Consider the following 11,846-nt stretch of genomic DNA (forward strand, 5'->3'; position numbering starts at 1 on the left):
TACTTCAATGTCTGTAGTTTTTGTTCGCATCAGTAACTAAACATAAACACACAAAACCACGTCGAAATCCAACTATGTATAATGTGTGATTAAAATGCTGCCTAAAAATTGTTACACATCTACGGTGAAGGTTTATTTCCTGTCTCGGCARATTTAAACCATGTAGTCGGTGAGCGAGGAAAAACATAAAAATCGAGAACCGCAGTTTCCGAAGGCACGTGAATGCAGCACGAGTCACGCGTTGTTTCCTGTCAGAAAATCCAAATATGGCGGATGATGGGGAGTCATTGGAGTCTTGGCTCAGTGAGTACACACTTTGGTAGTCATTTCCAATTATTTATCCATGTTACCCGTGAGTGAAAAAAGTTTTTTATTATGATAAGTTCTCGAAGTGTTAGTTGGGCTTTAGTGTCATTACTGTTCCCGAGTATTACTGCGCCCTGTTGGTTTGTGTTGTGAGGCTAACAAAGCTAATAACATAGCAAATGAATGGATGCCAAACCTAATTCACCTTTCTTGTTTAGTCTACTTGTTACTTTTACATATGCCTACAGAATACGCGACAACTACTTTCTTTCGTCTTGCACTATGTTCAGTATTAACTTTATTTTGTAAAAAAACATCCTATTAGCATTTTAAGTTGAAATAGCAACAACTAGCAAAGTGTTAAGCTAATGAATGGATTATTCAAAAATAAGATCACTCACTGGCCTAATTATTGTTTCGTTTAAGTCTTAATATCACACAGCTCCCTATTTTATTAGCTTTTCAGGAACAAGCAATAGAAAAAGCATATTAAAGTGTTCATTTGCAAAGTTTTTCAGGTTGTGCTGTCTCCTTTTCAGACAAAGCCACCAACCCTTCCAACAGACAGGAAGACTGGGAATATATATTGGGATTCTGTGACCAAATCAATAAAGAGCTAGAAGGGTATGGCTGCATTCAAACAATAAGCTCTCAGTCTGTCCTGTAGCAGCAGTGAATCACACCCATCTAATCAAATCAGATACCCATGCTGTTAACACATGAGTGTTTCTATGGCTTCTAGTAGTGAAAATTACTTCTGAGTTGTTGTTGTTGTTTTTCTCTCTGCAATGTTTTTCAGTCCCCAAATATCTGTAAGATTATTGGCACACAAGATCCAGTCCCCTCAGGAATGGGAGGCGATGCAAGCATTAACGGTGTGCAGCTCGGCCATTGCACTGTGCTTCTTTTTGTTCCGTCGTCCTTCAGCTTCCATCTAACGAGCGCTGTTTTTGCTTTCCTAGGTTCTCGAGGCTTGTATGAAAAACTGTGGGCGAAGGTTTCACAATGAAGTTGGAAAGTTCAAGTTTTTAAATGAGTTAATAAAGGTGGTTTCACCTAAAGTAAGTCACAGAACAACTTAAAAATTATGCATTTGTGTGCTTTTTTAATGAAAGTTAGATCTCYTTCTAAGCTGTGCTTTTATCCTTTTTCAGTACCTTGGAGACAGAGTATCAGAGAAAGTGAAGAGTAAGGTGATAGAGATGTTGTATACTTGGACAGTATCTCTACCAGAAGAAGCAAAGATTTGTGAAGCGTATCAGATGCTGAAGTCACAAGGTGAGACAATGGTCACTGAAAATCAGTTTAAACAAACCTAAATGTGTAAAAGGCACACCCTAAGAATTATGCAGTTTACAGATAAGAAGGCTTGTTTTGAGTTTAATGTTTTTTTTCCTCTCTTTAAAATCATACAGCTGGTTTTAAGAGCCAACATTTTTTTCGTTTGTTTTTAATTTTTAAATTACAGGCATCGTTGTTGTAGACCCAGATGTCTCTCTTGATGCYACATTAATACCCTCACCTTCTCCGCGACCCAAGAATCCTGTTTTTGATGATGAAACAAAGAGCAAAGTGAGTGAAATCGTTAACGATGTAGAGTTTCGAAAGCTGCACCACCTTCTTTTAGCAGCAGTCTGTAAACACCGAGGCACTGAGGAAACCAGTTGCTGGAGSTTTTGGAGCACAGTGTTGTTCCACTCTTGTCTTCTCTGCTGAACGGGAGCATACATTCTTCTAAAACCTGTCTATGCTTTTCTGTACTGTTGGTGCCTTTCCAAAAGTTTATCTGCTCATGCCGTAGGTATTAATGCACCAGATTTTAGCGTATTTAAGCGAGTTTCAGTGCTTTTATTGTTTGGTACTGGCAACTGAAAAGGTTTGCAAATACGGCAAGTGAAAAATATGTGTATATTTGTTTTGTTTATTCACACTCTGCCACCAGCATTTTTTATGCATCCTTACATACAAAATGTTTCGTGCAGATGCAGTGTTTGTACATGAGGTTCCAGAAGGTTGGCAGGTCAGAAACAGTGACCTTTGCATGAGCAAATAATTCCATTTCATTTGAATTTTTTTTATTACTTCATAGACCGTATATATGCTTTTAAACTCCATACAAAATATATAAAATGACCTTTTTGATCGCAGTATTTTTTGATATAAAATCAAAAGTTGTTTTTTCTTTGCTTCATGTTTTCTTACTCAGTAAGAAATGAGTTTTATGTTATTAATTTCACAGATGTATCTGCCTTTCTGACACAGTTTACTAATTCAAGAACAAACAGATCAAACAGTTTAAGTTGTTTAGACTGCAGTTGTTTAGTAGATTATAGGTTTGGAGCTTCTTCTCGTTTAGATTATTGCAACAGTCTTTTTACTTGTTTAAACAAATCCTCCTTGGCTCGGCTTCAGTCTGTGCAGAACGCTGCAGCGAGATTATTAACAAAGACCCACAGGAGAGCCCATATCACACCTGTTTTAGCCTCTCTGCACTGGCTCCCTGTGCATTTGAGGAGTCATTTTAAAATTTTAGTTTTAACTTTCAGAGCACTTCATGGTCAGGCCCCCAAATACATCCTGGACCTTCTGAAGCCTCTCTGTCCATCCAGGACTCTGAGGTCTTCTAATCAAATGCTGCTGGTGGTCCCTCGAACCCATTATAAAACCCGTGGAGACAAAGCTTTTCAGGTGGTGGCCCCGAGGCTCTGGAACGCTCTCCCTCTGTCCCTTCGCTGCTCAGATTCTACTGACTCTTTTAAGAAACGTCTTAAGACATTTTTATTCAGACAGGCTTTTAGTTAATGTGCTTTTTATTGTGTTTTAACTGTTGTTTTTATATCTGTGATCTGTTTTATTGTTTTTAATTATTTTTATTTATTGCTTTCTGTGAAGCACTTTGTGATGTTTGTGTCTGTGAAAGGTGCTATAGAAATAAAGTTTACTTACTTACTTACTTACTTTTTTTTTAGTGTCCGGGAGCTTTAAAGGTTTAATTTTTGCCTGTTTTCATTTGTGAGAGCATGAGGTCGGACTGCAGCCGGCTGATGATTCTCCCTTCGTTTTACAGAGATTAGCAGAACTTCTGAAAAGCAAAAAGCCTGAAGATCTTCAAGAGGCGAATCGCCTCATTAAGAACATGGTGAAGGAGGTGCGTCACTTGAGATTTCAAGCTGCTCCGGACACGTTTCTCAGATTTTTAAACTTGCAGTTGACTTTGTGTTTATAATTTGCAGGATGAGGTGAGATCACAAAGAGCAGCAAAACAGAAAAGCACTCTGGAGGCAGTCAACAACAGCGTGAAACTCCTTAATGAGATGCTTATTCACTTCAGCCCAGAGAGCTCCTCTGAAGGAGATAAGGAGCTTATTCAGGTTTGTTCTGTTTCATAAGACGTCAGTGAACCTTTTGATTATGATAACTTATTTTTATGGCAATGATTAACCGTCCTGAAAGGACTTTGGCACAATCTGTTGTACAAACAGCCACAAAAGGCCTTGATTTAACGTGTCAAATATGTTTAGAAGACTACACTTCTTCACTTGAACACCTGATATGATTAAATTTTTGAACAAAAACACAAAACAGTATTAATATCTTTTAAGCAATACAGAATCATTTTATTGGAAAAAAGTTTTCTTTCAGTCCTTAAAAAATTGTGCTTTTGTAGCCAAACGGAGACAATGTGCGTTGTTTTCCAGCTTTTACACAAGACACAAAATATGACAAATCTTTCAGGCCTTTTATTTGATTTGTTTGTTTTCAGGAGTTGTGCAGCGACTGTGACAAGCTAAGGCAAACAGTATTTAAGCTGGCTACAGAGACTGAGGATGATGACAGCAGCTTGGGTAGGAGTGACTGAAGAGGGTTGTGTTCTGACCAATCAGACCCTTTAAATTTAATAAATCAACTCAGTCTTTAAGCATTCAACAATCCTGACCACTGTTCTCATGTTGGGGGGTGCTTTTATCAGGAGAGATCTTGCAGGCCAATGACGACCTGTCTCACGTCATTAATTCCTATAAGACAATTGTAGAAGGACGCGGCATCAGRGGAGACACTGAAGCAGCACAAGGAATCCAAACATCAGTCAGACAAGGTGAGGTTTAAATGAAGAGATTCTTCTGGAGAGGTATAGTGTATGGATTTAAAACTTTGATCTGCAATCAAATAACCCTGTTGTCAAATGATTGCATTAAACCGGTGTAGATTCTCACTCACCCAGAAAATGGCAAATCCCAAAAAACACAGTCTGAGGCTGATAACAAAATAAAAACAAAGAGACATTCCTCTGGGTCTGGCCCTGTGACTCACTTGAGGAAATTAGTTTGCGAGAGTTTCGCTCTCGTGAATTCCCATCATAATTTGTCTCCAACTTTCTCAWCCCTGTGAAATACAAGCTTTAACTTTAATCGTTTTGTTAAAAAAAAACACTTCAAAGTGAATAATTATTTAAATGAATCTCTTTTAATCCAGAGTATTTTGCTCCTCAGAGCTCTCTGTATCAGGTAAACCCCTGTTTTAAGATTTGATTTTGCAGCTGTGTTCAGACTTGCAGATTCAACTACTTTTGAGTCATTTACCATATCTCTAAATGAAAAGTAATCAATTAAATTGTTTATTTCCATGCATAGAACGTGCATTAGATTAAAGTGATTTGGTGTTGAAGCTACAGTTGTAGATTTGTGCTCGTTTTTACTGCTGTTTTTCCCTCCATCTGAAAGGCACTGAAAGCAGGAACCAGTCTGAGATTCTTATTGACCTGGTGGGCCTTGATAGTCCTTCTCCACCTGAGCACAAACCTCTGGCGTCTTCTCTACCTTTTCCGGGTGACCTACTTTCTGGATCAACGGCCACCGAGTCTCCGTCTAAGAGTGTCGGAGCGCCGTCTGCAGCACTTTCACTGCTGGATGAGGAGCTGCTGTGTTTAGGTACCGCACCTGTTACATACTTACATACTTTTATGCACATTTAAGGATCTGTGCATGTAAAAAACATGTAATTTCACAGGTCTTAATGAGCCTGGCGCTGCAGCTAGTGAATCAACACAAGGAAATCAGAGCAATCACTTGCCATCTTCACAGGTATGAAGTTAAAAATAAATAAAATGTTCCACATTCTGAATGGAAATAACTTTTTTTTTAAATTATAAAACCTTCCAGGATTCCAGTCAAGATTTGGATCTTTTTGASACCAGTTTGTCTACGCTTCAAGCACTTTCGACACCGTCACTTTTTCAAGATGTCCGCTCTACAACAGTAGCCTCAGTTAGTCCCAACAAAACCACTACAGCTGCCTCGGCCTCGAGCTTCCCCGGGCTGGTGTTTTCCTCACCGCTCAGTTCGGCGCTGAACACCACGGCCTCGGCTGCTGCTCCTCAGTCACTCGGCTCTTCACCTGCTCTGTCAGCTGCCCGCCAACACGTCCCCTTTCCCGGAGTCCTCCAGTCTGCATCGTCCTCTCTCAGTCACAACTTCCAGGACCTCGCCATGCTGGATCTGGGCAGTAATGATATGTAAGTGTTACCACGGGAGGGCAACGAAGAGGAATATTTAGCACATTTTGCAGTTGGGTTCAGTGAAAAGGTTAGGAACACTTAACGTCTGACCTGTTATAGTGTTTTGAAAACCTTAGAAGAAAAAGCTGAGAAGATGTCTGTGTGCTGTTTGAATAGGGAGGTGTAGAAATGAATGTTAAACAGGACCCGTTTTTGTTTTGGCAGCTGCTCAAAGCCTAATGCTCAACCTGATTCTGCCTCTGTCTCATGATAATGTGCTCAAAAGTAATTTCCCAAGTCAAAATAAAAAATGGTTTCATGTTTTTTGATTAATAGGCCACTTAATTATGATTTTCTATTCTGTAGTCCATCTACACCAGCTGTGTTGAATGGACAAATTGCTCTTTCAGTATTACCAGGTTAATTTTGGGTTACTGTAACTTAATTGTTGATTTTTTTTAATGTAAATTAAAAATTTCCTTGATGACACAAAGACTCAGCAGATTTGGATATTACCTGTTCAGCCYCTGAGAATTATTAGAGATGATAATTTAAACAAGTCTCTGGTCAAAAAGATTTTTTTATATTAGAAAATGCAAATTCATCGTTGATTAATTATTTAATTAGGCAATTAAAAATCCCCTTTGATTACTGACTTACTGCAGTTAGATAAGTCTTTACCACTCAAACCAGAAGATGAACTTTCATTCTTTCACTTAAATCTAGGAATCACTCCTACATGTTCAACTTTTCTCAGAGGTTTTTAAACAAAACATTTGAGTTCAAAAGGATAATTGAGCTGAAAGTCTTATTTTCTCTTAAGTGGAAATCATACCTGACTGAACTGAGTTTTTCACACTAAGTAATTATGGTACAGTACTACTATYATTATTTTATCACTTAAGAGTTAAATGAGTTGTCACTTTAATGAGGTGTCCATATCTTTATAAAAAAGGTTGAGTGTTTTTAAATCAAAACTATTATATCCAAAGGTAATTAGATCTAAAATAAATTGTTTGTTTGTTTGTTTGTTTCTTTTTACTTCAAGCATCACTTCAACTTCACCCTTATTGTCTTCTTGTTCCAACATGCAGGGTATTTTGATGTTTGACATGCAGATTATTACTCTAAAGAAGAAACAAAAAAAATGAAACTAATACTTGGGTCCACAAATGGTTTTATGATCTGAAGTTTGAAAACATTTTTGCCTACAACCATTTATTTATGGATTTGCCTGGATAAATAACGGTGAATAAATGGTTGTAGGCAAAAATAGTTTCAAGCTGCAGATCATCCAAGAACTAGTTTCATTTTGTTTTTCTCCTTTAGATTGATCTAATTTTTTTCACTGCTCTCTTCCAGTCTTGGCGGGACCCCCATCAGCTCTGCCTCAATTTTGACAGCAGGAGTCCAAGGATGGTCCCCCCCTCCAGCTGTCAAGAGTCAGGCAGATGACAGTCCTCTGTTACGCTCGCTGTCCCCGATTCTTCCCATGAGCCAAGCAAGTCCAAGCAGAGGAGACGAGGCGTCTCTGGCTGGTCTCTTTGTCCCTTTGGAAGCAATCAAACCAAGTAAGTTACAGGATGGAAGCTTAATGATTTTTCCCTGTGCTTGTCAGAATTTGAGGTCAGAATTGCTCGAGTGTACAAGGTATTGAGACTTCTGACTCAAAGGGCGCTTGGTCATACTTTATGGGTGAAAAACAAGGTAATTTTTAAACAATAGCTGACATCTCTCTCTGATATCACATCAAACCTTAAACAATGCTATAAAATTGTGATAGTTGAGTTTAAGATAATCATACTGTCAGTCTTACACTGATCAATGTCCAGTCAACTTCAGATTAAAAACAGCATYCAGTATGACACATTGCAGAAGAACTAAGTCAACCACTGCTCAAAACAGAACCACTTTTCACCATCTCTAAAATGATGCAAACATTTAATAATAGTTTATTTAAATGCTGCATTAAGGTGCTGAGATTTTTTTATGTTCCTAGTTGAGCAGATCAAAACTTATTAATTCAAAAAGAGTATAGTTAGTTTTTACCAGGTCTGCAGCTATAKACAGCTTAATTCAGAACCTTTAAAATCAGACATTAAACCTCTTCTGCTGCAGTTGCTGAGTATAGTCAGAGATGTGCACAAGTCTTTTTTTTTTGCAAGTCCAAGTCAAGTCTCAAGTCTTTGGCTCCAAGTCTTTGACCAAAAATCCAAGTCAAGTCTCAAGTCTATTCACCTCAAGTCCAAATGGCAGTTTGATCAAAGGTATTCTAACTATACTAGATTATATTCTTTAATAGTATATTTTAATCAAATATTAAAACATATTATTATGTTTTAATAGTATTATTAAAACATAATACTGTTTTAAAAATACAAATAAGGTTAAGGTTGAAATAACAACAATCAAGCCTTTAGAGTATTGTTTACTGTATTTTGCATTTGTAGGCTTGCTGTAATTATATCGTTCCATTGACAAAAGAACAAACTCAACAAGTCTGCTGCTGATTTTACAATAAAATACCAGAAAAAAATATTTTAAATGCATAAAAGCATGTCAGTGAAGATGATGAACCAGAATCCTTAAAGGGTTGCACGAGTCATCACAAAAATAAATTTTGGATTTGGACTCCACATATTTTGTATTTGGTCAGTCTCTTGTCATGGCATTGAATAAAGTCGCATCATTAARGTTGGACGGCGCTGGCCCCTCCTGTTCTCAGGTGAGGGGGAGCGGAGCATGGATGTGTGTTGAGGGAGTGAGCTTCGTGAGCCGGGCAGTGAAAAGACTTGCATTGTTCGCGAGTCTCAAACCACAAGTTCAAGTCAAGTCTAAGTCTCTAATAGTAGGGACTTAAGTGTGACTCAAGTCTAAGTCCGAGTCAGGAGTCCCCATCTCTGAGGATAGTTCTTCGTAACCCGTTCAGAATGAATTCAGCACCAATCAGATGCTTTTTAGAGAGAGTTAGATGATTGATGAGAAACTAAGCCTAAATAAAAATCCTTTTTCTACTCTGGATAAACACAAATTAGTTTAACTATATTTTATGTGGCAAAAATGACTTGAATTTGAAAATGTTTGTTTCTTCTTTAGAGCAATAAATTTAATGAACTTCAGTTGTAAAATAAGAACAGCTTCTCTCCTGTTGAGGTTTTAGTTTGTAAGTGAAACTCTTGACYTTACTGCCACTTAGTGGTAAAAGAGAAAAATGTGTATTTTTTAACCCCCGTTTTTAATTTCTTATACAAGTGATTAATTTAGTCTACATGCGGTTAGCAAAGCCAAATGATAACAATGCTTGGGACATGATGAGGTGTCGTGTTAATTTGTTTTTGAAAAGCCTCTCTGCTCTGCCCTGTCTGACTTTAATGTCCTATTTATTCATAAAACAACACGGGGAAATCACCTCCAACTGGTTTTCATTCAGTTTTATGTTGCTGTGAAAAATAAATACTACTCTCGCTATTTTAAATTAAAAAAATAGTTTAATGTCTTCTTAACTGTTTTCATATTTTTGTGTGTAACCCGTCATCACCTGACTCTTTTCTGCTGTGTTTCAGGTAAAGTCTTACCTGTGACCYCTTATGACAAGAATGGTGTTCGTGTTCTGCTCACCTTCGCCACGGACTGTCCACCAGGCAGGCCTGATGTTCTAGTGATGGTGGCGTCGATGCTCAACACGGCCCCTCAGCCTGTGAGGAACATAGTCCTGCAGGCGGCTGTGCCCCGGGTACGAGCCTCGTGTTCTTTATGTGACACTCATACTGACCCGGAAGCAAGGCTGTGGATTCAGATTCAACACACAGATGTTCAAGTTTTCTTTTATTTATTTATTTATTTTTTTAAACCGCGTGCATGTTTTCTTTGACAGACAATGAAGGTGAAGCTGCAGCCGCCCTCAGGAACAGAGCTGGCTCCTTTTAATCCACTTCTTCCCCCTCCTTCCGTCACTCAGATCATGCTGCTCGCCAATCCTCTCAAGGTACCGCTCGGTCTCAGGCTTCTGTTGTTCTCTTGCATGTTTTTAAGCTGGGGTTTTGAAATGATTTCTCAGATCAAATTTCTCTGCTCAGATTTTATTTGGTCACCTCGTGTGTTGCAGAGCGCCAACGGAAGCTGCTAATCTGAGCGTGTTTCTGCCTTTTTGAATGTTTTCCAGGAAAAGGTTCGGATGAGATACAAACTGATGTTCACTCTGGGAGAGCAGCTGTTCACGGAGGTGGGGGAGGTGAACGAATTCCCCCCTGCTGATCAGTGGGGGGCTCTTTAATTCTGTTTACAGCTTCCTTAGAGCTTCTTTTTTAATTCAGTGTGTCGCTGCTCTGCAAACATTAAAGTTTGAATATTTAAAACTTAGGAATCTTGAATTTATGGACCAATGAAGGAGACATGAAACTTTTACCAGAGGAACACAAATCATGTGAGCTGGTTTTGTGTGGAGGAGGGTTTGTTGCTTTCATTTTATTATTTATCTACTTCTGAACAAAGTGAAGTGGGCGACCTACAGTCTGAGCAAATCAAAATGGCAAATTTAGGGAGACTGAGCCCATACTAAAGGAGGTCAATTATCCATCGCTAATGAAAGACACTCATGTATTAGTTTTTGAGGAGTCAGTTTACTTCTTCCATGTTTGCTTAGGTTTTTTAAAAATAAACTCATACAGCTTCTCCATAGTTGTTTTAGAGTTTCAGGTATTATCATGGATGTAATATTTATTTTGGTTTGTGAAAGAAAGTGTTGGAACTGTTAACTTACTGTTATTGCAACTGTGTTCTTTCTTCTTCTGTTTAATTTTAGCACTCATGTTTACCATTCCTAAAGGAATAGTTTGGCTGTTTTTTTGAAGTGGTTTTCTGTTTAAAAAGTTATAAATAATAATATGTTTACATGTTGTAGTTGGCTTCTTGAGCAACCTCAGTTTGAAGAAACAGAGTTGACAGATCTGATGAGCTAACGGCTAGTCTGAATGCAGCCATGACCAGGGCGGGCTGCMGTTTAAAACGATTCATTCACAGCTCTGTTTTGGATTGTATTGACAAGCTTAAAACGTTTTGTTCAAAAGGACCTATTTCCAAAGTGGATTGCTGAAATAATTTTTGCAACACATGCAAATGCTCTTATTTAAACCTTTTTACTCCAGCAGACTCTTTGTCCAAAGTGAGATTGTGTAAAGAGCTATCTACATTAAAATATGAAAACGTACACAGAAAACTGTCTTCAGAAGGCCCAAACTCATCACCAGATATTCAGATATGTACAAAAAAGACACATTATTGTGGAACCCAGAAGATCGGTGTTTATGGACAGCATTTATAATAAAGACACAACTTTGTCCCAGAGACAATGGTCCTGTCAGAGGATGAGGTTCAAACGGTTACAAACTGAATAACGGTATTTATTTAAATATATATTGTACATTTGTTCTGCTCCTGGTGTTAGATGTGGAAAATGAACTGAAGTAGATTTCTTTAAGCCAAGTGTAAATGTTTTACTACTGTGGGAGTTTGTTTTAACCTTAACATCTTTCCTTTTTTTTTTTTTTTACTTTTAGGAAAATAAAGTTCTTAAGTGGTAAAACAAATTATTACATTAAGTTTGTCTTTCTGAGGGTGTTAGCATTACATGAAAGGTTCTCTACAGGATTCTTACAAAAGTATTTATTTGTTTGAGAATATTAAATTGTCGTTGCATATTTTTGAAAAGCTTTTTCTGTGCATGAAAAAATAAAGATTACTCTATTTGTACTACTTTTTTACACGTTTTGTTTGTTACAATGTCATTGGAATGATGTTTCATGTGACTTTAAATCAGATCATGTGACTTTATTATCAGACTGGCATGAACAGTCACAATGAGAAGAAAGTTTTGAACAAAAAGACTGCACTGATGTTTACAAGCTGTCATTAAAAAAAAAGAGAAACTGCCATGACATTAACTTCGGGAAAACAATCAGAAAACATAAGAGTAAATATAACTCCTGTGTCTTTGAAACAGGTTGTCTTGCCAAAGTCTTCCAGCTGTAAGCAGCCATCGTCATTAGGT

At 37.8% G+C, this 11,846-nt stretch overlaps 1 protein-coding gene across 1 annotated transcript; it reads left to right on the forward strand.

The window, feature by feature from the left end:
- Positions 1-223: 223 nt before the first annotated feature.
- Positions 224-11,460, forward strand: LOC106536600 (ADP-ribosylation factor-binding protein GGA3). Its single transcript, XM_014033909.1, has 17 exons — positions 224-303; positions 846-930; positions 1,106-1,181; positions 1,269-1,367; positions 1,461-1,584; positions 1,775-1,878; positions 3,374-3,454; positions 3,540-3,677; positions 4,070-4,151; positions 4,277-4,402; positions 5,028-5,234; positions 5,314-5,387; positions 5,466-5,818; positions 7,163-7,371; positions 9,364-9,533; positions 9,675-9,785; positions 9,963-11,460. Exons 1-17 carry the CDS (start codon positions 267-269, stop codon positions 10,071-10,073), a joined length of 2,187 nt encoding a protein of 728 aa, XP_013889363.1. The 5' UTR covers positions 224-266; the 3' UTR covers positions 10,074-11,460.
- Positions 11,461-11,846: the final 386 nt, after the last annotated feature.

Source organism: Austrofundulus limnaeus, unplaced genomic scaffold (genome assembly GCF_001266775.1).
Source record: "Austrofundulus limnaeus strain Quisiro unplaced genomic scaffold, Austrofundulus_limnaeus-1.0 Scaffold1891, whole genome shotgun sequence".
Classification (NCBI taxonomy): Eukaryota; Metazoa; Chordata; class Actinopteri; order Cyprinodontiformes; family Rivulidae; genus Austrofundulus; species Austrofundulus limnaeus.